The following is a 27,615-nucleotide window of genomic DNA, read 5'->3' as shown; positions in this document are numbered from 1 at the left end:
TCATAGCTTTGGTCCTTCAAATCCTTCTCCAGCAGAGTCTGTCACCCTGCACTGAATCTGCTGAGAGATGAAGCACCCAACTTAGCTTAAAGTATGAATCTTCACTGTTGCCGGATCATTTTGCAAAAGAAATAGTGGTGCAGATATTGAAGCTAGCTGACCACGTTAAATATCCAATTTCTTGCTTGTTAGGTACCAGTAGTAGAAAGGTGAGTTATCAGTTACAGTTCCTGACAGCCACTGACTTGCAGCATGCTGTTTCAAAAGAATTTTTTTGCATGTTATCATAGAGAGTTCATTATAATGCAAAGCCTGTGTAAAAATCTTCTGTAAGAGTTCTACAAGTCACCGCTTTGGGTTTCTGTGGTAAAATTAACTCTTCCTGCATTTAGCAACTTTCAAGTGACAACAGAACTCTATGCTGTCACAACATTTTTAGACTGATGAGAAAGTTTTCATAGTAAAGGAATTTCAATTATTATTATTGAAGAATGTTGTTTTTTCCATAATCACATGGCATTTTGTCAGACTCATCAACAATGTATACATATTGTTTTGAAACATTTTAATGAAATAGCTCAAGAACTATTAAATATTTCTCATGGATTTAAATTTTAGGTGAAAAACCTTTAGACTGGTTAGTCACGTAATTGCAACATCGCACCTGTGTGTCTGGAAGTTATAGGCAACTAAAGTGGCTTCATCTGCAACACAGTTCAACAGCAGTGGTGTTTCCTGGCCTGGAGCCCAGCTTTTGAGCCTTTTCTCTTTACTTGTCTTGGAACCATGTCGTTGTGAACACAAGGAGGCACACAGACATTGCAGTATAGTTAAATGTGGAAATTTCAGTTTAATTTTCAAGTCATTATCCAGTTGGGATTACTACCCGTGGCTGCACAGGGAAGGCACAGTGTGATCCTTTTTACTGTGGAGTGGTGCGTAGGTGACATCTTTGCTGCTTTTATACTTCTCAGGGTCGTTGCTGGAAGATGACACAGTACCAAGTGTCGCTTGACCCAGCAAATCTCCAATGAGAATAAGGCATTCAACCCCATGGCCAACACCCGATCCTGGTAGCAACCTCAGCATTTGGAACAAGCCCCAGCATCCAGCTAAGGCTTGCCAAATCCTTTCTCCTTCCTCTGTAAGCCACAGGATGTGGGGAGCATGGGAAGGGGAGGGGTACAGTGGTGGCCTCACCGAATGTCTCATGGGGAGTGGTGGCTATGTGCAGGGTGGGAGTGGTGGGGAGAGGAGGCCTCAGAGGGCTTTCCCAAGTGTCTTCCGTCACTGTCTGGGGGACTTGACTACTTGCATGCCCACTAAAGCTGTCACCTTGACAGCCTGGAAGAACTCAGGTTCCATGGGGTGAATATAACCAACTGGAGGACTGTACAGGCAGGTGACTGAATCACATCTGGTGGTTAATTTTATATTAAAAATTGAAATAATGACATATATACTTGTTTGATAAATAATTTGCATTTAAAGCACGAGTAGTGGATGACAGGAAGTATTTCTCTAGCCTACCTACTGTAAAATGTTAACATGCTAGCAGTGAGGAACGCAGGAGAGATTACATCTCCACTTAAACAAAATACTCAATCTCTGCTAGTTTATAAGCTTTGTTAAAATAATAATAATGACATAAGAAGAATATACATATCCTCTACTAAATTACTCAGAAAGTAATTTTACCCTTTTTGTGCAGGCTTCTGCTTCTTATTGCTATTTACTTGAAAACTTCAATTAAGTATTTCCCTTATTATGACTCATTTAACCATGATGTAAGGAAGCTTTCTTATAGGACATTTATAAATAGGTCAAGTAGTCTTTCTCTTTGGTGGGAGGGATGGCAGAGTGATTCCTGTTGTCCGATATAAAGAGAATATCACTGAATTGATACCGACAATTCTAACAAAGAACACGAAGAAATCTCTTCAAAATCCAATGAGAAAAAACCATTGTCTTATGATGCAAACAGTAAAATCTGTGTGCTACAACGTTAGCCCATAAGCCTCACGGTAAGGATGAAAAATTCTGCAGGGTACAGTATTTGGCAATTAACGAGTCTTTACCTGTTTTATACTGTGGCCACACAGCTTAATCCTACACTGTACGCTTCCTTCTCCATAAAGAGAGGAAGAAACCTGGGTCCTGAGCGTTGGTCATCCTGAGCCAAAACACGTTCCCAGATTTGCAGACTGAGGCTGTTCAGGTAGGAATCTAAACTTTGTGCCTGCAGCTGTTGCCCAGTCCTGTGTGGGTGGTGTATGAAAGACGAACCATTCGAAAGAAGGCAAGGAGCAGCACGCAGGCTTTGATGGGGGGACAGCTGGGGTGAATGTAGTTTTGCTTTCTGCTGTAAAATGAGGTGGAGGAAACTGGGCAGCCAGAGAACACACCCCAAACTTCAGAGTGAAGTATGAAAGAGCACTTCACTTAGCCTTGAATTTGATGTGTGGCAGTAGCGGGGAATGCCACAGATTTGTGTTAAGATGCCTTGCAGCGTGCACTAATAGTACTCTGTTTGTTTCCCGCTCTTTTCAGCTATTATAGTAGAAGAATTCAGCATGTGTTGAGTGACTTGTCAGATGCAATACATTAAAAATGAGCCTTAGTAAAGGAGAAGGATTTAAAGACCATAGAAGAAGAAAAGACAAAAATCATGCAGTCATTAGATGAGGATTGTAGGACACAAATCACAATACTCCTAAGTACTGAGTCCTGCAAGAGACCATATTGTGGTGTGATTTAAGATGCAGTGTCTAATAGGAAAAGCATGAGAATATAATCCACTGCGCAGCATGTGCTTCACTGATTATGAGAAGGAATATGACTGCTTACTGTGTACAAGTATATATTAGAAATTAAAATTTCTGGTTAATGATTTATGGTTTTCATAACCTATGACAGAATTAATAAATAGGGATAACTGGAGGAGTGGAGATTGAAAACAGGAGAGTGCTTGTCGTGCCTGAATGCCCTGAATAGATATTTTAGCTGCCCTACTAGAAAAGGTGAAGCTGGTTCCCAAAACAGTCTGTGGATTGTTCAGAACTCAATTGTGCAGCCGTCATGGTCTGTGTGTTAAGAGAGGACTAAGATTCATTTGAAAGAGGGCTTCCCATGTGGATTCAGTTTGTATGGCCTAGCGTGGAAGTGGAAATAATACCCACTATCACAAGATTTATTATTCCTCCAGTGCCTTGAATACTGATGGATCTCTGAACATTCTCCACTCTCAAAGGTAATTATGGCCTTGGAGCAGATGACTTGATTCTGTTAAATACCTTATAAAAAAGGTAGCTCTCAGATATTAGTAAGTACCTAGATACAGATATTACAGTCCTTCTTGAAAGCCCTGCAAAACATGATTTTTTTTCCATTTTGACATGCTTTTGAGATATTAATGTAAGAAGTTGTACTAGTGATTTATTCAAGATTTAATATTTTTTTACACGAAAACGAATAATTAGTTACGAGTTATCCCATCTTTCACACGAAAATGCTGAGGTTAACATTAGGATAGCAACTGAATTACATTTATTCATGTTTACTTTGGTGATAAGTGCCATTTCATCAAGAAACTTAGTGGCTGCAAATCAGTTAAAGATTTGCTTTCCAGCAAAGCATTTGCTTTCTAGCAAAGATACCTTTCTAGACAGTACTACATTCAGTTCAGTTTTGACAGGTGGAAAGAATTGAGAAAAGGTTTGTGGCAGCAGTCACCCAACAAAAGCACCCTTTTGTTCTGTTTTTAATGACCTTAATGGTCATTTAGTCTTCCACAGTGATGAAGGCTGATTGTCTGCAACCCTGTGCAAGGAGATCTGGAAATGTAAATCTGTGTAATTTTAGTAGGAAATATGCTTTTAAGCCTGCCTCCAAAGATAATCCAGAATGTAAATCTGTGTAATTTTAGCAGGAAACATGCTTTTAAGCCTGCCTCCAAAGATAATCCAGATCACAAAGTTAATTGCAATCTCTGTGTACATTTCTAATGGATTCATAACTGCCCCCACATACAAAATGAAGAATCTTACTTATAGGTGTTTGCAGAGGGACCAGTTTCACTTTCCAACCTTGAATGGAGACTGACATTTTCATTAATGACACTACTACTTGTTTCAGTATATCTCACAGAGAAGGGACCTGAGCTTAATTTAAAACAAAAATTAAAAAAAAAAAAAAAAAAAGTTTTAGTGTAATTAAAAATTTTGAGAATTTGAGAGATCCTAAAAATGCTCACTGTTCTAGTTTTGTTTGTGGAAGCGCTTTTTGGGAAAACAAGGCAAAGGTAAAATGAGAATAAAATATAGCATTCAAAAAAAGCAAAGCAGAAAGCAAAAACTCTTACTTCTGTATTGCTACTGAGGAACCGATTTCATGATGACTCCTACTCCACCCCTGACTTGCAGTTTGGGGTTCAAGTGGCTCACAGTCTGTGATTTAATATTTTTCTTGTAGGAGAAACCAAGGAAAAGCTGAAAGGTGGAAACCAGAAATCTGGTACTGAGAAAAATATTTAAGTGGCATTTCATTACAGTTCGTCTCGATGATCTTAAAGATCTTTTCCAACCGAAATGATTCTTCTGTGATTCTGCTTTTCTACTTTTGCTGTCAGTCAAATCTGTTAGTAAGATCAGCTTAAAAGCTTCCTTCACCAAGTTTTGTCTTCAGTGAAAGGACATCAGAAAACGTAGCCAAGGAAGTTATACTAGGCTGTCATAGAAGCATAAGCCCCCTTAGCAAGGTCTGTGGTGGAGGAGGACAGCTTTGAACAACACTGGTGCCCAGGAATGCCACTGCTGGGACTGGTAGGAACTAAAAAGAAGGTGTGGGCTTAATAATCAGGGAGGAAAGTGGCTTCGAGAGTGAAACAATCTCGCTGCTGGAAGTTGTTTGAAATATTTCCATTTACTTGAATTAACTTAATTTTATGAGAAAAAATGGGGGTGTAACATATAAAACTCTAGACAAGCCATAGCTGTAACAAGGATAGTGACAAAGCAATAATGTTTTTAAAAGTACAACTAATGAATGTTTACCTTAAAGTACATTTAAAGATGCAGGAGACTGAGCACTGAAGAATCCCATGGGTTAACTTGAGAAGATTGTCAACTGTTTTCTCACAAACGTTCCTTTCCCATCCCTGCGCGGGTGTCCATGACAATCACTCTGTAAGTTTAATGTAATTTATAAATAAAACATAACACTGTGGAAGGCAAAAACTTCTATTTATTTCTTCTAGGTTTAGCCCATCTTTCAGCAGAGACTTGAAAGCACATATGATTTTGTCAATACCAAGAAAGTTCTTAGCAGGATAAAGGACAGGACTACTTTTTAGGTAGCTGCTCCAGCATATCGGCAGCATTGTACTTTGCAGAGATTGCCCCAGCATCAGTCTTCCTCATCTTCCCTTTCTGTGCATTAGCATTTATGGCGGTAAGGATCTAGTGCCATATATGCAATTATATATGGCACATACAGTTCAAACTAAAACTGCAAACAGTTATGATGTCTTTTTATAAGCATATATGTTTTTAACTTAACTATATGTTTATTAAGACCTGAGAAAGGAGAGCTAATAGCACACGCTGTCCAGTGTGCAGGTATCAACACAGACAATTCTTTTCTCTAAACTGCAGGGTGCTTTTTTTACTCGTAATCACCAAGAGTAACCTAAGCCCTTATTTATGTTCAGTGTGACAGTAAAATTGATACACTAAAAAGATTATATAAACTGATCTTGTTTTAAGATTCAGAGCTTCCAAATGAAACATAAGCTTTGCTAATTTAATCCCCAGGTCACAAAATATCTAGTCTTTCTCTTGTCAGTATCTCATGCTTATAAAGCATAAATTAGCAAGCCAGAATTGTTTTTTAAGGCTCTCTAACTGGACCTGTAGCTCAGTTCCAGTGCTAAACATGGTCCTATAGCTCTCCTGTTTTCCCCGGGTCAAATTCTTTCTTCTTTCCTTGCCAGCTCTGGTCAGTGCTCAGCTGTGCTCTAATAGCTCCTGCAGGTTACAAATGGCATCCCAGCTGATTCCAGTTAGCCTCGCAGGACCTTGCCTGCCTGTGCCTCCAAAGCACATTAATGTGTGGGATTAATGTGAAGTGAAAGTTCTGTGCTTGTGTTGGTAGCCTGCTTGTGTGTTGCTGGTCTAGTATTACAAGGTTCAAAACAAATAATGCTCCACAAACCTCAGGCAGTGAAGAAGAGGCTTAGGTCAGGCTGCATTTCAAATGCACAGCATGCCTCCTGTCACGATGCTGCTCCTGCAGGGAGGTTTCCTCTGTTTTGTAGGTAAGCACAGCTGAGGATCAGCATCCCACTTCAGCCTTTTGTCATGGGTACAAGTCACTTGACTGCTTGCTGAGATGACTTTTCACATTACTTTCTGCTTTTTCACATTACTTTCTGCTTTTTCACGTTATTGTGGCCCTTTATGATCTGGCATGTGAGATGTGTGCACAAAGATGAAGTCTTCAGAAAGTCCAGTGGCTGGTTGCACTGAGACAGGCAGCTGCCGTGTGAATACAGGGGGTCTGGCCTCTCAGGCTCACAGACCAGACCCTCAGCAAAAGTTTGGGGAGTACCTGCCCTCAGTGTATGCCCTGAGCCTGATCTAGCCTTTGTAAAATGAGTAGTGTACATAACTGTTAAAAAGGCTGTAAGTCGGTACAGTTGCTGTGCCATTAAATGTGAAGAATACTGGTTGTGTTCTTCCTGATAAAATGAAACCATTAGCAATGAATAAGCTATTATTCTTTTCCTGTGTTTCCAGTGTTGTGAGGTAAGTCAGTGTGAAGCCCTCACCAGCATTTTTTTCCAGGGTGTCTAATGCATGGTGGTTCGGGTCTGGTTACGTTTTTAAGACCCTTCAAAAAGGACCATGTAGCTTTAGCTTCTCTTATGTGTCCTGGTTGAAGTTTTGTTATCCCTTAACTGGGATAGGCTAGCACTAGAAGGATCACAGGGAGGGAGGAAGGAATCTCCCTTAGCTCTCGAAGAGCCAAAGAGGATAACTTTCTTTGGGTGCTCTTCAGGGTGAGAGAGTTTTCCCATCCTGGCCTTAGTAGACAGGACACAGAAATACAGAGGTCCAGCTCAATTCCTGGTGAGCAATGGAGAGCTGTCATGGCTTCAGCCCTAACATGCTGTAGGAGTCTGCTGCTTACCTTCCCTATGGGCCTTACGCTTGAGGTTTCCAAAAAGGCTGCCTAGATGTGTAATGGGGAAGCCTCATAGGCATGTATAAGGAAATTAGAATAATCTTTTTTTAAAAAACAACAATAAACCCCTTGTGGTTTCCCTTGACTTTTTATGCCTTCTCACAACTGAATAATCCATGCAGTGGCTGCAGAAAGGAGAAGGTGAGTCTCTTTCAGAGCAGCCTCTAAAGCAGGCATGTGGTTGTCATTTTTTGCTTATGCAAAGAGCTTCCTGGACGGTGAGGGACTGCCGTGGGCCGCTCGCTGGCAGCTCCCTCGTTTGTTGTTCTCCTTTCTTAGCTATGTGAGTTTTGAGTCGTCTCTTTTTTTTTTTTTTTTAACTCTTCCTCCCATCTGGCATCTCCTAATTATTTTCTATTACTAATCACTTCTACAGGAAACAGACTGGACTGTTGAATTAAGAGCCCTATAAAAGGATAATTTTGTTATTTACAAGGTTCTTACCTCACTTAGACTTTATAACGTGACACTGTATAGCTGGTGATAATCACCTTGGGCTACGATCGTGTCTAATCTCATAAACTAGGCAGGGTCAGGTCTGGTCACTATCTAAACATGAGAGGCCTAAGGAAGAGCCGAGGCTGCGGGAATTTGGGCTGGTAGCACCTTTGGCTGTGAACTAATATCCAGTGTGTCTTGTGTTTTGTACCCTCTGCAATTCCGTGTAGCCTGCGTTGAATCTGTGCTGAGTCTGACTACCAGGCATTTTCTCCACTTACCTTAGATAAGCTCCTTTTTCCCTCTTAGGGTTTGCAGGGGAGTGTGTGTTTTATTTATTTGGAAGGGGAGAAAGCATTTTACATCGGTCACTGTTTACATGCTCACAAGTACAAATACGTGTCACTTGCCTTCTGTACAAAGATGGAAAGGACATGGAGCTGTGGCTGTTGTGTTGCCTCCCATTCAACTAGGGCACATCTGCTCCACCAATAATTGCCCATTCATAAGTGGTTACCAAACCCTTAAGACCTATGAAGAATGAAATGAAGCATTTTAGAAGTGGTAGCAGAAAGAGAAGTAGTTAGAGGTGCTTAAATGAAGTATTAGACTGTGAAATAAAAAAAAGAACAACCATTTACCCTACGGTTAATGCCTCAGAAGCTGATCTGCTCTTGTTTCTTTCCTTTTGATCTTTCACAAGAAAAAAGATGTTTTCAGATAAACTTCTCATGCTTAGTTTTAGTCTCTAGCTCAATGTTTTTCTTTTCAGAATGTGAACAAAGTAAGGAGAGCAGTTTTGTTACTAAGCTCAATAAACTGCTTGCTCTTATTACTTCAAACTTGTCACACTCCTCATCATCAGTGAAGACAGCAACTCTTGCCAGTTTTTCAAAGTCCTCCTTTGTTCATCAACTTTGAGAACGTTAAACTTTTCCATATTTAACCTTTTTTCTGCATGGTATCAGCAGTTAGAAACAGTGTTGCTTCTGGTATTCACTGTTCCTACAGTCCTAATGTTTATGCAAGTTAAAAATCATCACACTGAAAAATCTGATTCTCAGTTGATGAACTGAGAATTAGTTGCTCTAATTCTTATCATCTTAGTACTGATATTCCTTCCTATCCATACAACTTCCAAGATAACCACAGGATTATGTGTTTCTAATAGTGATGTTCATATTATAATGCACTTGGACTATATTGCTTTTTAGTGGGAATTATTATTGCATTTGGTTAGAGCTAAAGCAGTCTGAAATTGTTTGCCTAAGGAGTATTAGAGCTAGTATCACAAAGTATAATGTTCTCTATTAAACCTTAGTCATGTGTGTAAGTATGATTTAGTAAATTTTATATATTAAAATATCTATGATTTAGTAAATTTTATTTCCAATTTGTGAATTAGATTAGTAGCACTTATTGGCAAGCAGCTTTTCCCCTTCCTGAGAGAAGAGTGGAGGAATATTGTGGAAATATGTATGTATTACATTTTGCATGTGATGGTGAAATATTTTAAAAGCTGCATGCTTTATATCATGTTTCAGATAATTTGTTGGAGAAGTCTTGAAGCATTTTCCAGTTAGTATGATAGTGAATTACATTTGCATTCAGGCATTTTGGTGAATTAGCTGATGATGAAAGCAACGATGTGTTTAATATAAATGTACAAAAATTGCAAAAAGTATCATGCGTTGCTATCTTTCACAGATTTGAAGTGGTCCATCTCTTTAAGTGACAGCTTCTCATTCACTCCAGCCTGCAAATCCTTGCTAGCATTTGTTCCAGCGCTGCAGCCTGGTGCCTGAAAAATGCCCATCACCTATGTCACACACTGAAGTTCTCAGGGCAGACTCACTGTTCAGCAAGTTGATAATGCTGAGAGCTTACTGGATTGGGGTTTTTTTTTATGGGCCTTATGGGTTAATTCTCTTGAGCTATTTTTATTGTTGAAAAATCAAACAAAAATCTTATGAGCAGTGCTAGTTGATGGTGGCAGTACAAATAAAAAATTGCCCTGTAAGATGGGATGAAAAACATGACTAAGAAAGCAGTTGTGCTATAAACATTTTGTTCATTGTCAATAATTCTGTTCATTGACAATGAATTTAAGAAATGGAACTATACCCCAGACTAAGTCTTTTACTTTTGATGTGCCCTATACTCAAAATAAGATCTTCTGTCCAGAGATTATGTGCCTCTGAAATCCCAAATGTCAGAACTTTGAGTTGCTGATTGGGACTAGTGGATTTCCACTGAAAATAGGCATCAACTAAACAGCAAGAAACCATTGGGAAACCATGGGGAAAAAAAAAACCAAAAAAAAACCCCAAAAAAACCCACCAAAACCAACCCAAACAAAAAAAAAAAAACCCAACAAAACCCAACCCAAAATAAAAAAAATCCCAAAGTCCTTCCTACATAACAGAAGTTGTATAACCTGTCCACATGCCGACGCCTGCTTCTCCCCCAAAAGGTAAATAATTTTTGTAGCCCAGTTTTTGATGGGGAGTTGCATTGCCAGCCCTGTTTGGAATCATTCAAACTTACTCTGTTTTCAAGTCAAGACATTATTTAAATTTATTTCGATGATGCTGGGGTTGACCATTTGAGATGATGGTTTCTTGAGTGCTTTCTCAAGTAAGGATTTTTCATAGTTATAGCTTCCTCTAGGGAAATGCAATGCTTCCTGCCCTTATATGAAAATTTTCATGACACAGGCATTTTAAAATGTTAATTAGGAAACTGAGAGGGAATACATAGGAAAGATGAACCATATGTGGAAAAGGAGGAATGAGAAAATTGGAATGCTAGTCAACAATGTAAAATGAGTCTTTTCTAAGAATGTGATCAGGGATTGGAAGATTTTATGGGTGGCAATAAACTGATAATTTGATAATAACTGATAATTTCACTCGGGGAGCAGAGTGTAATTCCACTGCCAATTCCACTCTGGTTTCATTCATTGCAGGTTTCAAATCAGTCTTGATTTAAATAGAGATTTATGCAAGGATAGTGGGAGCCCACATGAGGGACTCATTTGAAGGATGATCAGCCTACCTCATTTTCTGAATCTGCCTAATTGCATTGTATAAAATGAATGTAGACCCTGGCCCACTGCGCTGTTGCAGCTATGCCCATGGACACGCATGCACCTAGAAGACTGGTAATCAGGGTCTGCAAGGAGTGCTGATGGACACTGAGGGTTATCCCGTTTTGTAATTTTTCTGCAGTGAGGTGGTCATTAAGTAGATTTTCACCATTATAAATTTTGCAATAATGTTGTATGTCCATATCACAACTCTAGTATTCCTTCAGGTTAAAAATTGTGTTCACTTTGATTCATGGGGTTGAATCAAGTGATAATTAAGGAAGGATTAGGAGACTTTGCACTCTTAGTCTTATGTATGCTAATTAAGTATGATTATGGACTGAAAGTATGTTGAAGAAAGAAACTGTGACAGCACATGTATCATAGCAACATCGCTTATTCAGGAAGAAGTGGATGGATTCAAAATAGAGGATGTGCCAAAGGAGCAGGTGTAGTCTGAAATACAAATAGTGTTTAGAAATTAATGAGCTGCAGTTCTCAATTATAATATAATTGAATTACTCTAAATTGAATTACTGTGTAGAACAAAAAAGGCTAATATTAGATGCATTAGACTAACAAAAAAAGCTAATGTGAAATGAGTATTATACATCAGGTAAGAAAATATTAATGAGACATAAAAAGCAATTTCCATACCACCTGCCCATGTTATACCAGTAGCCAAAGCTCCTATTCCATGAAGAATAGATGAAAAAAACCCTAATATATGTATTAATAGAAAGACCTTGTGGATTACATGATTATCATTATCCCTGTGTATACATTTTGAGTTACAAAAAAGATAAAGAGGTCTATTGTAAAAACTGCTTTTATCAATATGATTCTTAAATGGATATCTTAAAGGAAGTGTTGTAAATTATTTATTTCATGAAGTTTGGCCACTGTCAACATTTCCTTGCTAGAAGGCAGGTGAGGTTCCTCATCAAAGGGTATGGTTAAGCTTTTTGATGTGCCTTTTCTTTTATGTATTTTATTTTATTTTTATTTGAGGAAATCCTTATAACAGTGTGGGTCAGATGAGAAATAAACCATCATCAGTCTCTTTTGGTTTCAGAAGATTAGTCTAACAGCCTATTTTCTCTTATGATACTTAAATTTAGTATTTAGTAACAAAAAGCATTTGCCAAAAGGGTAGTATTCATGAAGCTGCCACTTCACATTACACTTTGACCATTATCACTCCTAGACAGCATTTAGTCTTGTGGCACTTATCAATTACTTTGAAGGTCTTTTTGGAATACAGTCTGCTTTGACATGTCACAAGTCAAGAGGCTTTTGCTGGAGTGGCCCCTCCCTGCAATGAACGTCAGTCATGCCTTGGTCACAACAGCACAGCTCCCTGCAGGCCAGCAAGGCGACACGCCATGGACAAAGGGAAGGAAAGAAAATGCAATGCTATTACCTGAAACAGAATATGCTGACTAAATGGGAGCGAGATGGAGAAGCTGTTGAGGAGCAGCCTCTGAGGGTTGCTTCCTTAGGCAGAGCTCCTTGCTCCATCAACTCATCCTTCCGTAGGTCTCATAGCTTCACGACAGACCTCTCTAGCCCCAATTTAGCAATGTGTGACAGTGTAACAGTTGACTTAAACTACGTGAGTAGTCCTTGCAGTCTCTCTGCTTCTGCCTTTCCCGGGGAGAGGGGCGCCTGGCACAGGCGGCTGCTTTAACTGGCTGCTTAGCTTACCACCTCCATGGCCCAGGCTCCTGGCAGGAGGAGAGGAAGATAGGGTGGACTGAAACCAAAGCTATGAAGGATGGAAGGGTGGATGGAAAGAACTGAAAGCAGAACTGTAAAGGATAGGCTTTGTCTGAAGGATTTACTGGAGGCAAATTTTGGTGTTTTGTAATGCTTCTCTCCTTGCTCATGAACTGTCCTGCCTGCTTTGCCTGGGGAACAGTGAGGCTGCCAGCCCTCTGAGGTGGGGAGGCATATCTTCTGTGCTCTGCCAGCTCTCAGTCCCCTCCTGTACTTAACAAGTTTGGCTGGAGCTGGCCCCTTTTTAATGCAGCTTGTTTTCCCAAAGAGAGAATGGGGTTGTGGTAACGAGCTGCTGCAAAGCAGCAGAGAGAATTGCTGAGGCTGATACACCAGCTTGAACTCATGGTCATGGGGAACTGCTTTCCTCACCACAGACTCAGGAGTGAAAAGACCTTGTTTCTTAGCTTCCTGGGTAGCTATTTTCATGGTGTTTGATTGGCATATCCTGCCTCAGCATCACACAGCTTGGCAGCAGCTCTGCTTTTGTCAAGCAGTCATATCTTGCCCCTTGTGAGCAAGGTGGTAGACCCTGTCTTTAAGGAAAGGGCTGGAGCAGTGGGTTATTGTAACAGAGGCAGCTGGGCCTGTGGGGATGCTCTTCATGGGTGTCTGTAGGGAAGAGCCCTGGGGTGCTGACTGGCTCAGGAACAGAGGAAGACAAGGCCGGTGCCCTGGGAGCGGTACAGGACTGTGCTGTCTCGCCCAGAACATAACCCTGTGATGAAGCATATTATTATTTACACAGTACAAATGAAGTCATAGCCATTGCTTGTAACACCCAGCTTAGCACCATTGCTGATTGCAACCTCCACATCCCTGCCTCCGTGCATTCACAAGTGCCCACATACACCCCTGTAGTGGCATTTGTACCTATGGAGTGTGCAGGCATCCCCAGAATGAGCCCCCTTCTTCAGCGGGCACAGCAGGCCAGCTGCTGACCTCGCTAAAAGCTAAGTCACTGGATGTTAGCAAAGTCCTCCAGAACCACACCATAAGCTGAACTTGTTACTGGAGGTACTGTGAAATTTTTATTTTATTTTTGCCATGGCTAGATCCATGGCTATATACCAAAATAGTGCCCTCCAGAAGGAAAGAAATGTGTTGTGTTTGCCACTAGAAAAGTGCCCTGGTTTTGTGCCGCTATCCAAAACAGCAAATGCTGATTGTTTTTGTCTCGTCAGCTATTGAAAGAGAGCAATAGTCACAGTGGATGTTTTTTGCCAGTGTGTGGTTTCAAATTGTCATTTCCAAAGGCCCACGTCGGTAACTGCCGGGAGCAAATCTGCAACCCATCATGCCACTAGGAACAAAATACGCTGGCTGACCTAGATCCAAATCAGCTGCAGTGACGGTAGGTTATATGAGTAAAGCTACAGATAAACAGCTTTTCTGTTGGCTTCCCCTAAGGTGTCTCTGCTTTTTTGTGAGTATGCTCCCTTGGTGTGAAAACCTGGGTACTTCAGGTAAGCACATCAGTGCAAACATGAAATCTTCCCAAATAATGCTAATGGACTCTAATTGTATTGCACAATACAGTACCAAATAAACTCTCTTTTTGTGCAGTAATTTCTAGCAGCAATATTGGGCAATATTTTTTCCATAATATAAACTTTGGTTTAGATTATTATTTTTTAAATTTAACAATCGTACTTGAAACCAAGCCAACACTTTGGCTGAATTTGTTTAATTAAAGTTTTAATTAAAACATTTTAAAAAACCTTCTAAAATTCTAGATATAAAAATGTTCATTACTTGCTGTGGAAATGGCATACACTTTTATCAGAAATAAAAATTTAAAAATTTAAATAGCCATTTCTTTAGATTTTTCCACAAGTATTTCACTGGGGGAGGTGATTTGATTTAATTAGAACTCAGCCCATTTGGAAAGTTTTGTTATAAAACCCAGAACTTTCTCAGCAGTAAGTTTTCATCATTCAACCACGTCTTAAACCCCAACTCCCCTGTAGGAAACTGAGGACTCAAAGCAGAGTTGTGTGTTGTTGGCTGAGGATCCCAGTATACTTTGGGCACTGCTGTCTGTGTGCCCGTTAAGTGTGGCTGTGTTGGAATGGCAGCCAGAGAAGTCTTGCTCTGGTGGCTGAGACTGCATGATAGTCCTTCCCCTCCTCCCCATCCAGCTTCTGAGATGTCAGCTTTCAGGTTGAACTTTTAATAGCATTCCTACCCTCCACTCACACCATGTATCCGTGGGCAGAGGCTATGCCTGGCATTAGCATTTCTGCAAGTGAAGAAAATGAAAACAGCTTTTCACCACTTTTAAATAAAAAGTAAAACTTTGGGCTCCCCTTCCCCCTCTGGAACAATTTTGTGAAAGATACGACTGGGAAAATTATATTTAGCATGGAACAAGCCTCCACCAGGAACAGCGTTGAGGAAATTGGGCTCAGTTTCACAATCTGACTGATTAGCTTTTGAAAATTGTGTACTGAGCCCATAAAATATGCTTATAAAGTGTTCAGGCAAGGAAGGGTTTTCTAAGCATACACATTTGGCTATGTTAGCTATACAGTGAAACAGAACACAACAAAATATACAGCAGCTAACTGCATAACAAACCAAATATCTTGTTTCTTGAGATAGTTACAGTGGGCCATCATCTTTGATTTTTAGAAAAATGCATGCAATATAACTGTTGGTTAATATTATTATTAAAATACATTCCTTAGAGGGAAGGGATCGTTTTATATATAAAGTCTGAAACAATAATGGCATATTTAGCCATAACAACATGAAAATACCATATGAGAATGAAAAACCTGCAGTGTACTACACATGCATTCCTGAGACCGAAGAAAACACGATACTGTGTTTGAGAGAGGAGCCAGGTGGTCATGAAACTAAACACTCCGTTGTATTGGAAATGCATGTGGGCTTCAGGAGGTCTGATGAAGTCAAACCTGGGCATTTTAGGACTTGTGAGCTTAACGTGACTTCAATTTTTCTGTTTTTTTCTGGAGTAGTTTTAGTTTATTACTCAACAAATGGGAATTCATTTATCTGCTTTTTTAGAAAGATAATTTGTCCAATGTTGACTGGATGAAACGTACGTAATGTGTCTTCCAGAGAGTGACTAAATGGAATTTACTGCAAGCCATGGATGACTTTAAAATCAGTTCTGTGGAGTCTTCATAATAAGACTTACTGATTGTGAGATTAGTACCAGCAAATACGCATACATTATCCAGCTAATGCTGAGAACAGATAGTTCTTAAGAAAACAGCTGTTTCTCCTGCACCCTGAAGGACTACTCCATGATGGAGTAAGGAAAGCGGAGTCCCAGTAGGACCTAGACTGAGCCACTTTCATGGTTGAGGTTTTAGGACAAAGAAGAACATTTGAAATAGCAGGTTACAGTCTTTATATTCCTTTCCCCTCTCCCTTTAGTCCACATACAATGTAGAATCTCTAAACAGATGTCTTGGTTTAAAGGTTGTTGTGTTGCTGGGTTTGGTTTTTTAGTGTTTAAGTCACTAAAATGTACAGGACTGAGAGAATGCTCTGGTTGCATGCTCTGCTCAGATGTTGCTCAGCTGTTACTTCCAGTTGTTCCATTTTCAGTTCACCTCAATCCTGTGAAATTACATCCTTAAACTAAATTTTAAAAAGACAGCCCTGCAGTTTCCTTCCTTGTAGAGTCTGTGCAGCATATTGCTCCCTGTAAGTGCAATGATTGCAAATGTCTGTCACAAACAATTAATAAAAAAATAAAATCAAGATTATACTTGGAAAAATGGAAGGTCTTCTGACCTTCCTCCCCAGATTTCTACCTCTTTTTCATCCAGTATGTAGCAGACAGTATCTAATAATTGTCCCCGTTAAAGTTATAAAAACACAGGCAGACTTCAGACAGAGTAAGTTATAAAGATAACTGTTGGAAAATGAAAGGGCTACGGAGAGGAGACTTTGCTGGCCGGTAGGAGCGCCGGAGCCACTGGTGGAAGGCAGGTATTGAATCAAGAGCCAGCCAAGGGTGTAAAAAGACACACAGGACCTGCAGGCTTTCAGGCTGGGAATAGAGAAAGCATAGAGCACCTGGAGCAGGAGAGCCCATCCTCGGGAGAGAACAGCTTCCTGCAGGATTTGAGTTGAACCCCCAGGTCCGTGACTTTGTTTGCTCTCAGGGATGTTGGCTCACCCCTGCCATGACTAGGGCTACCCAAGGACAGCAGCTCGCTCTCTCTTACTTCATTATCTCACGTGCTGGTAAGCTAACAATCTGGACCTGCCCAATGTCCCACACCGTGGTCAGGAAGGTGTGTACAACAGAAATGTCATTCTTCATATTGATTGTCAAATGAAAAGAAACGGGCTGTGTTAAGAGCACTAGCTTGCAACACCAGATTACCAAATAGGCAGTGGCAGGAGAATGAGCATCTATATTGTAGAATGTCATCTGAATGCAGTTGTATGAGGTTTAATTACAACACTACTTTATGTTGGGGCAATATATTAAGAAATAGATACTTGTTATCTATTTTTCATAATTTTTCGGTTGCTAGCCTTATGGCTTGCTTTCACTCTAGGTTTCTGGTGTGCACAACCATTGTGCATATAGCATGTGTGAAGGGCTGTAAGTGTAGGTGAGCCTGCTGTTTTCCTGTATTTGTAAACAGCAGAAAATGCTTTACACTGAACAATGGGAAGCTGATTTATGTAAAACCAACAAGCGGTCTGAGATTACTGTAACAAAATAACGTTAGAATTAAAATTCATAATCTTATAACTGCTTTACAGATTATAATGCTTTTTCATAATTACAGCGATGAGATAGGACCTTTCCCTGTTGGGTAGTTTGGCTTACCTTTTCATTGGCATTTTTAAGATTTAATTTTCTGGGATCCAGAGATCAGTTTCTACTAATGTGACTCTAAAGTGCCATTGAAAATAAATCAGTTCTTCAGAATTAGGAAAAAGAGAAGCTAACAATTAAGGGATAAGTAAGTCAAAAGCCAAATAGGTGCTCTACCAACGATTGAAAGGAAAAGTCAGAATGCTTTATCTTGCCTCTTAAGTGGAATTATACAAAATTATAAAGGTTGAGTCTGATAGTAAATGTAGTCTTGAAAATCACTGGGTTATTTATTTCCAACAGATTCAATGTTCAAATATTTTATCTTCTAATATGAAGTTTTGGCGATTTATTTTTTCCCTTTAATAAGAAGGATCTTGGTTTCCAAGGAAGCTGTAACAAAACCGTGTTTCCAGATCTCCACAATTTGTTTCCTGAGCCAATTGTCACTCAAAGCTGTTGGGAGAGGGTGACTCCTCTGGGGCAGGTTTAAGTCCACCTTGTTCCATGAGGACTTTTACCTGATGTAGTTCTTGGGAATGAAACCGTGAAGTGGCTTTAGCTAGAAAGAAAGGAGAGAATGAGCTCAAAGGCCTGTCCACTTCCTCCTCCCAAGTCCCTACTTTTTCTCACACTTCACATAGATGAGGTGGTCAGATTTTGCCACTCTTACCCTCACCTCATTTTTCTTCAACTCCTGTAGTGGTGCAGTGTTACACTTAGGAGGATGTGCAGAAAAACACAAGGGTCATTTATTCACCTGCAGCAGAAATGAATGGTTAAAAGCAAGACAGGCAGACTGAGGTAGCCGTTGGAAAAGTTATTTCTCAATAGGATGGATCAGCCAGCCTCCTGTTTGTATTGAAAGTGGGAACTGAGCCAGCTAAGACCCCTGGATGAGCCACTAAAGCCTGACAGCTTCATCCTCTGTGATCTTTAGCCAGTGTTTCGGTTATTAGCTATTAACTTGCATTTCAGATTAGCGGTTGGTGAGACATATATGTTGATCCTTAATCTCTGCAACCTGACCCTATGCTGAAACTCAGCAGATTTCTAAAACTGGTAAAGAAGATCCTGGTGGCCATGCAAGCAGAGGAGAGGCTCACGGAGAGCATTACCCTCAGCTACATCGGCAGGATTGAGCTAAACCGTAATGCTGGGATCCACTGCAAAACACATACTGATTCCACCCAGAAGGCTGTGTGACAAACTGTGCTTGTCTTTGGTTGTTACTGAGTCATGAGAGATAAAAATACCTTTGCTGCAGAAGGCGAGAGCAGTTGTGGTGTTGCAGCTTGTGGCAAGGGAAGGGGGAGCTGCGCTGTGGCTAGCAGCACAGGCAGGAGGAAGGGTCCTCTTGCACCCTGGGTGTCAGGCTGGGGGTCAGCCCCATGGTGTAAATCACTGCCATAGCTAGTCAGAGCAAAGGTCTGATTTTGCTGTCTCTGACAAAGGCTGTTCACTGATGCCTGGAGAGCACTGCAACAAAAAGGGCAGGAGTTGAGCGGCCGTGGTGGTGTCCCCTCCCGGCTGTCAGTGTGCAGCTGAAGGAGAGCCTCCCAGAGTGGGGCTGCCCCGCTGCACGGCTCCATCCAGGTGGATGTGGTATGGGCTGCCCCGGCAGTTGGGAGCCTGTTGTGGCAGTGGGTTCAAGGCTGTAATGGTTGTGTGACGTAGTGCTTCGCCTGGTTTGGGGGGTGGCTAGTGAGGACCAGATGGCCCTATGTGCACTTCGTCGTCGCTGGCACCCATCCAAACTGGGGCTTTCAGCCCTATTTGAGGCCATGGGTCATTCACCTTCTGTTAACCTTGGTGAGTTCCTAAAGAGAGGCACCGCAGCGATCGGTGTTGAGGTCGGGGTGGTGCAACGAACGGCGGGCGGCATGTGTGTTCGCATCCCTACTGGAAGAGGCTGTTACGTGATGTGAGTTTGACGAGCCCCCTTTTACACGACAGGCATTGAAAAATGTCACCTTCAGGGCAGAGCGATGAGCACCAACTCAGTCGCGTTAACTGCTCCCAGCCTTGCCGTACCCGCCGGTGCCCGACCCGAGCGGCTCCCAGCCGTACCCCCCGGTGCCCGACTCGTGCCAGACGGGGCGGGGGGCCGGGCGCGCCGCTTTCTGCCGCGGGCCCTGAGGCTGCCGCTCGCCGCGCCCACCCGCGGATGCCCCGGCTCGCCCCGCACCCCCGAAGGGCGCCGAGGTGCCATTTCGTGCCGGCGCCTGAGCCGCCCCCGCCCGCAGCCCTCCCGCGGCCGCCTCCCCCGGGCCCAGCCGCGCTGCCCGCCCCGCCGAGGCTGCGCTGGCCGCGGCCGCCCCCGCCCGGCCCCCGCCCGGCCCCCGCCCGGCCCCCGCCCGGCCCCCGCCCGGCCCCCGCCCGGCCCCCGCCCGGCCCCCGCCCGGCCCCCGCCCCGGGGGCGGTGCCGCCTCGCCCCGCGCCGCGCAGCCTCGCCCCCCGAGGCGGGCAGGGGAGGGAAGAGGGCGCCGGTCGCCGCCGCCGGCCGCCGATGGAGGGAGCGGCTGCGGGCTGCCCCCTCCCGCCGCTGGCTGCTGTTCGCGCCCGCCGGCAGGCCCGAGCCCCCGCGCCCCGCACCGAGGGCGGCCCGCCCCGCCGGGCCAGCCGCGCCGAGCGCCAGTGCCCCGCCATGGCCGCGCCGGCCGCCCCGGCCGCTTAGTGCCCGAAATGGTCCTTCTGGGTGTCTGGAAGCGGGTGTGATCTAGGCAGGGCGCGGGTCGGGCCGGGGGGCCGCTGCTCCTCCTCCCCGTCAGCTCCAGCATGCCGTCCAAGGAGTCCTGCGCGGGGCACAGAGCGAGCAGGGCGGCGGTGCGCGGCGCCAAGCGGGAGAGCCGCCAGCAAGATCTGTTGATAGCAGCCTTGGGGATGAAACTGGGTACTCGGAAGTCACCTGTGACGATCTGGCAACCTCTTAAACTCTTTGCTTATTCACAGTTGACATCGCTTGTCAGAAGAGCAACGCTGAAAGAAAATGAACACATTCCAAAATACGAGAAGATTCATAACTTCAAGGTAAGAAATTGTGCTGCTGCCTTTCTCTTGCAGGCACGGGGGCTGGAGGTTTTATTTCAGAATGGTCCAGTAGTGCAAGGAGGGAATATATATGCAGGCTGTGACTTTCTGGGAACTTAAACGCTTGCCTAAATCTCACTGCCAGTTAAAGCAGTTGGACATCTTTAGAACATAGCAGCAGAAGAACAAGGATTTTGTTGGTGGCTGCATGTGTGCATGTGTTTGTTCCAGTAGTATCTGCCGCATCAAGATTCTCTCTTTTATTCAGAGTTGCTTTATAGGAGAGGGATGCTAAAGGTGGGAAAAACTGGCAAAGTTTTCTTTCCATCCAAATGAACGTAGTTCCGTCTTACTTATGATGACATGATGCTGGAAAATCTTTTAGATCTGTGGTTAGAGGATTAAATTGATCTTATCTCAGTTGGTCGCTGATGAATAGCTTTGGAGGTAAGAGGCATGTTCTCCTGCATCTGGATGGAGCAGATGGTCTGCATTTCCTTTCGTTTCTGGCTTTTCTTCTGTGTTAATGAATCGAGTGTGTTGAAAGCAGCATGGCTTATACAGTGGGGCTGTTGGAGCTGCTGGCATTAGCAACTACCTGGTGTTTTAATAAAATTTACTTCTCTATAGCTTCTAATTATTCGTTTCATTATTTAAAATAAACAATGCTGTTTGGTAACAGAGACAGATGTCAGTATAGCATAAGCATGTTTTATGCCTGTATCTGTCCTAAGTGTCCAGTAAGGATTTAGTAATTTAACCTTCTGGCAGTCAAATGCAGTGCATAATAGGCAGTCATCATCTGTAGGACTAAGTGAGTTGACGTGATACTGAACTCCTGTAGATGATGGTACAGACTTCACGTATAGTACCCAAAGCCCAGATTTTATCTTTAATACGTGTTCTTTTCCCCCATATAGATTTTGCTTTTATTTATTTTAGGAGAAGGGGAGATTGTTAATATAACACAGTCATGTGGTGACAAGCATCTGTTAATTGCCTCTTATTTTCAGTTTTGATTTCCATCACATTTGTGTGCATGTGTGATGTGATACACGCATGCAGATATGTATATTCACCTGTCGTCCACTGGATCTTATTTAAACCAACTTCTGGCTTTTGAGTTCAGATAATCACTAAAATTGGGAACTTTCTATTGTCAGGATGTTTTGTTTGACTTGAGTTCTTCAATAAAGCACAAATTTGAAAATCATGTACAAAATGTTACATTAAAAAGTGTTTAATATGAGCGCTTGGCATAAAACAGTCCTACCAGCTATCGGCTAAACAGAGCATTTTTTCACAGGCTCTTGAGGTGTCGTAGAGATCTGAAATATCTTGCAACTTTAATTTGTTCCTTAGGGTTCAAAGAGAATTCTTGCATATGCCAATTTTTTCATGTATTACAGTGTATGTAGGATAATACATATTTAACTTTGTGCACATCTGTATTCCTTAGTTGCTTTCTTTTAACCGCGTGAGACACATCTGTTTTGAAAATAATCTGATAATCTAATTTTCATTTGTTTGGGTTAGTTTATTTGGTTTTGTTCCAGAAACCGTTTCTGGAAAGTTTGGAAGCTGTGAATTTAACGGTCTTTTTTCAAAACCAAACTGTGTGTCTGATCCAAGGTCATAGCTACAGCACAAACTTTCCACACAGATTGTTTTCTTTATAACAGTTGTACTGTAGTTCCTGTATACATGCAGTTACCAGAAGAATCTACCTTGAGAAGTAATGCTTTTCTCAAGTCAGTGAAAGGGAGTCACCTTATACAGATTATTTTTGCTACAAAAAAGAAGGGAACAAACCCCTTACCCCTTACAGGGTGTGCAGCAACCAGCCTACCCGCTGAAGGAATGCTGCTGGCGTTGATGAGCTCTAAATGTGGCCACTGTCCCATTTGTAAAAAAAATAACCATAAGCCTTTTGTAATTATTGTGTATTGGATCTGAAATGATTGGGCATCGTTAGCTTGTGCACTTCTCTCCTTTATCATTCCTTGCATCTGTCAAATTTTTCTTGTCAGATGTATAAACGTCATCATTTAAAATGACTGCAAAAGTCTCCTAGGTTGCCTGCCAAGCAGCAAATGTGCCACCCGTGTGGGAAGGAAGGAAATGTCAGGCCCAGAGTCTTGAACCTAGGCTTTTGAAACAAAACGAGAAAAAACAGCCCAGAAATGAAATAAATTTATATGGTTCAGCCAACCAACAGTGACTGCTGGCCCCAGAGGCTCCACCAGCAAAAAGGACACACACTGCTTTGTACTTCTGCAGCTAATCTTGTCTTCGTTATGCAGGCATGAGGCAACAGACAGGGGCCCTAACCCTTTGATCAGTCACATCGCTAGTCGTAGAAGTGAAGGGGTTTCAGAAATCCTTTTATACTGGAAATGCTGTAACATCCCAGCAGAGGGAGGAGAAGTGGAGAATCATTAATGCACAGCAACTAGCACCGTTGTCTTGGAGAAGGGAAGAGACAACAGCAGCCGCTCCAGAGGCAGGCTGGGGTTAGCAGATGCCTGAGAGGCTTGGCCACAGGTTGGGAGACATCAATTCTCCATCTGGCCCTGCACCTCCTGGCCCTGCGGGATGGGTGGGTGAGGATGCAGATGGAGTTTGAACCCTCTGACTGTTGCCTCCAGCAAAGCTCAGGTAGAGGAACACAGGGCAGAGGAGCAGTGTAGCGGTGGTCCTCACAGGAGCGCAGGTGCCTAGGGATGGGGTGAACACCAACGCTGCTTTTAACTCTGAAATCGTCAAGAGGTTTCCTGAATAAATGTGTTAACCTGTGTTTTGTTCTGAGGGTTATTTGAAAGAAGAGCGTAAAGACAGTTCTGCTAGGAGTGCTGACACGGCTGGGTTTTGAAAGGTTTTAATCTTACTTAAATCTGCTGGAATGTGAGTTGTCTCCTGCCTGACATGAGAAGGCTGGCTAGCTGGGGTGATGGGGAGCTCTGCAGGCAGAGCTGGCCCATAATGTTCTATGGGTCCATAACGGGGGAGGTCTGGTCTCTTGTGAGCACATCTCAAGTGCAAATACAGAGTGGCTGAATTCTCTTAAATTAATCTTCACAAGCAAAGAAAGGGATGATGATTTATAAATGTCGGATCAGACTGAGTTTTTAATGCATGTTCCTCAGGGTGAAAGCTAGGTATTAAAAATACTTTATTTTTTTAAGTGTATTTGGGCTTTTTCTAATTTAGAAAAAGTTTTCAACTAATATTTCTGTGTTGACTATAAATCTATATAAAAGATTAATTTTTTATTAATTCAAACGTATCAGCTAAAAGAGATCTGCATTGTTTGGCACCATTTTATTTGGCTCTAATTGACTAATGGGATTTGAAGGTGAGCTAGGAGCGAGAGTGGGACTTGATTGGATCTGTCTATTTGCATATTTGATTTCTTTTCCTTTCCCTCCGTATACTCTGCTTTTCTGAAATCCAGCACACTGAATGACGTCTCTTGTAAAATGAATCATCAGTCCAAATCAGGGTATTCACTTCAGCATCCTCAAAATTTTAGTCCTACCTTTCTTCACAGAAATGCTTTTCCTCTCTTTTAGTTTCTTACCCATTTGGGGGAATAAATCTCCCCATGCTCCCGGGTACACACGTATCTGTAGGGACACATGTGCTTGGTGGATATCAAGTTCATTCTTCCACCCAGTGTAGATGAACAATAGCATCTTCTATTTGGAAGCTGTGAGAGATCTGTGGGGTGCTCTGAAGTGCTGACAAGGAGTGTAGCTGAAGCTATTGGTTTTATTTTTTTACAAAAAGAAGCTTTATCATAGGGGAAAGTTCTGTAACATTTCATAGAAGCAGACAGAGTAGATTTATACATAATCGTTCCCATAAATGTATTCTCCAGGTGGACTCTACCAATAAGAATGCTTTTTTTCTGGCCCTTATAAATATCCCATTTGCTTATCTGGTCCCCAAAATGCAGTAACTGTGACAGGTTATAACTTAAAATATGATGTCCTACCTTGCTGATACCTGATCCATTCAATAATTTTAAGGGGAGGAAGCATCTCCTGGGCAGGCAGGTGAAGGAGGAGCTTCAGGCAACAGCAGGAACCTCACATTTGAGGGGGAGAGTGGCCTGTGTCAAGGTGCCTGTGAATTGAAACGTTCCGGGTTATGGAGAGAAAGACGGGGCAGGGGGAGCTTTGGGTTGGGACGTGTGAGGTGGGCTTTAGGCCAAAGGACTTGCACAGCAGGGGAATCCAAGTTGGGTTTAAGGTTACCCCATCGTCTCTCTCTGGTGAGGCAGTTTTTATTAGGGTACTGAATATACAGGATGCCCCTGGCTCAGTCTTCTGGACTTTCCCTTTCTGCATCTCTTCATCTCTCTGTCTCACCCCTTACATTCCATAGATTGCTCTTAAAAAAAAAAAAAAAAAAAAAAAAAAAAAGATACACCTAATGAGGTACCTTCTGCCCTGAGTCCATCCCCAGCTGACATGGAACATCATCTGCACCTCCTCCCCACCTGGTGCTGTGCTTTGGGCACTCACTCCTTTGCCTGCTGTTGTGTGGGGATGGAAAAGCCATTAGAACTATGCTTGAAAAGTGTTAGTGGCAAGGAGGGCAGTCATGGAAGAGGAGTGTTAGCTGGGAGTTATGGGATGTTATCTTAAAAGGAGGAGGAAAGGGAAAATCTGAGATTAACAGCAAGAAATCTCCTGGGTAGTGAAACATGTTAGTCAGTGCAATAACCTCCTCATCACTTGGCAAATTTAAAATAAGCCTGGAAAAACACCTCAAAGGTCTTCGCTCCCCTCCAGCTTTTGTGACTCATGGGCCCTGGGGGGAATGTTTAGTTCCCTTGGCTGGTTATAGGTATTCCTTCAGACACCTCTGGCTCCTGATGCCTTGAGCCAGCGGAATGCTCTGCAGGTGTTTTGTAACTGCAATAGTCCGAGGCATAAAACCACTCTTCTGCCTAGATTAGTGCTGTGGTGCTTCACTGAAGCAAGAAGGTGTCTGTGCCTATCAGAGCTGGACTGAAATCTGTGTTTCTGTGCATCATTTTCCCAAGGATATTGTCTCATTTCTCACTTGCTCTTCACAAAATAGATATGTCTCCAGAAGACTATTTTTGTTTTCACCATCTTGCTGTGTAGTATTTGCTATTGTCGTGCTGTTTCTTAGTCACTATCTTACTAATGCCTGAGACGGCATAGTCAATTAATTGTAATAAGTAACAGTTGCAAGGCTGCTTGGTGAATCTGTGAACATTCAGAACGTAATTCCCTTTCAAGCCAACATTTCTGCCAGAGAGGAGAGATGTTTTTCCATGGTTAAGCAGAGTCAGCAGAGATGCTGATGAGTCTTGTTTGTTGAGATTCCTCATCTCCCTCCTCGACTGAAGCAGCGTCCTGGCTTTCCCTTTGAGGGTGACCCATTTGAAAGGCTGGGTGGGGAGTTCCGGAGCAGGGACAGAAGTAACTGGGGGTAGAATATAGCTTTCAATGTGTGCAAAAAGTGAGGTCTCAAGTGAGGACCAGTCTCTACTGGAAAGGCTTTGCTGTTACAGACAGGCTCAAGCATCACTTTAATGGAGAGACTGCTGATTTTAACAAGGGTTACTCTGCCGGCAAAATCTGTACTGCTGCTTTGAAACAAGTAAGCTAACCTGGCCCTGGCCCAGATTTCACTGGTGTAATTGCATCTGTGCTAGGTGCTTTGCTAGTGTAAAAAGTCATAGCAAATCACTTCCATGCCAAATCTTACTATTCTAACAAGCTGCTCAGCAAAGCCATGCCTAAACACTGAGAAACGGGGAGATGGAAAGTGCAGAAGAAATGCTGCAGAAGAAGAAAAGACCAGAAACCATAACAAACTCTTACTATATTAAGCAGAGCCATTTTACTGTGACTTCTAACATGAACTCATTTCTATTTCTGATCTTCTGAAAACTGGGGCAGAAGCCGATTTAGGGTAAACTGGTCTAGCTCCACTGAGAAGAGGATGCTGATTTTTTTGTATTTTTCTTTTTTGTTAGGTATGGACCTGGCACTGAACATATTTTCAAAACATCTTTAAGTGAGTCACTGCACTCAAATGAATATTCAGAAAGAGCTGGGTACCTCTAGCACAGTCCCTGGAGAGAGTCTCTGCACGTTTTCACAGATAAGAAAACCTCAGGAAATTTGATGTTTCTTCTGGAATCCTAGTACTTGAGGGAAAAAACTGTTCAAAGGCAGGGAGAATAGCTGGAGAACAAAACTGGAGGAAAAACTTAGACAAAACTTCTGAGAAGACCTCATCAGCTCGATGTTGTTGCTTCTGAAACTCATAATGTATTATAAGAAACAGTTATAGCCAGAAACGCTTTTAGGTGTTGATGGATTTTAGTCTCCTAAGGTATTTATTTAATGTAGCTTTTACTTTTTTGGGAAAGCCAGGGCTCTGCCAAAGCAGATTCCAAATAGCACAATATTATTTAACCCTTTCTGGTTTCTTAGTGCTAGTCCCTGCATTCAAGTTTTGCCTCTGTTGAAAACAAAACCAACCAAACAAGCAACTTTTTTTTTTTTTTTTTTTTTCCTAAATCCTTCATTTATTTAAGCTGTAATTCCTTCCCACCACACTAGTAGTTTTATTAATCCACAGATGTGGATCCTGTGAGTTGTCCATGGGCACAGCCCCAGGAGCAGACCAGTTCATGTCTGTGGTGAAGTGCTCTGCTGGGGAGGACTGGGAGCTTGCCTCAAGAAGCACATAGTGCATGCTCTCTCATCATCAACAACTCTTCCTCCAAATTAGCCTTAGCATCACTGCAAAAACATTTCTTTAGTAATCTCTTAGGGTTTTGTATTCTATTTACATCATTACATATAGTGTATATGGTATGCATATATATACAGTTTTAATTCTAAGGATTTTATTCAAGTTTCACCTCTAGTTCCACAATTTTTTGCATAGACACAGGTATCTAACTTGGGCTTGGAATAAAATGAGCTATGTTCCAGTTTCCAGATACCAATTTAAAGAGAATCTACTATTCCATCCTGAAAGAAGGGTGGCCATTTTCATTGAATTTTCAAGCAGAAAAAGACACCAACATGCTATTTTCCAGTTTTTCGCTTTGGCTCTTATAGAGCATGACCTAACCACAGTTTCCAGTTGTTCCCATCTCTGCTGACATGATCAGTGCAAACCAGAGAATAAACAAGACATGTCAGTGCTTCAGGCTCCAAGTGGGTGA

General features: G+C 42.3%; 1 protein-coding gene across 3 annotated transcripts in view; it reads left to right on the top strand.

Moving 5' to 3' along the window:
• Window positions 1–27,615, top strand: part of CHN1 (chimerin 1) — a 103,031-nt gene that overhangs the window by 50,905 nt on the left and 24,511 nt on the right. For 2 of the 3 annotated variants that reach the window (XM_037397167.1, XM_037397166.1), the window contains exon 7: window positions 20,313–20,390. The exons of the other annotated variant lie outside the window; for it this stretch is intronic. In XM_037397167.1, the coding sequence (XP_037253064.1) occupies window positions 20,313–20,390 (78 nt within the window). The remainder of the gene's footprint in view (window positions 1–20,312; window positions 20,391–27,615) is intronic. 3 annotated transcript variants of the gene reach the window in all.

The sequence above is a fragment of the Falco rusticolus genome, chromosome 8, assembly GCF_015220075.1.
Source record: "Falco rusticolus isolate bFalRus1 chromosome 8, bFalRus1.pri, whole genome shotgun sequence".
NCBI lineage: Eukaryota > Metazoa > Chordata > Aves > Falconiformes > Falconidae > Falco > Falco rusticolus.
This window is presented reverse-complemented; position numbering and strand designations above follow the sequence as displayed.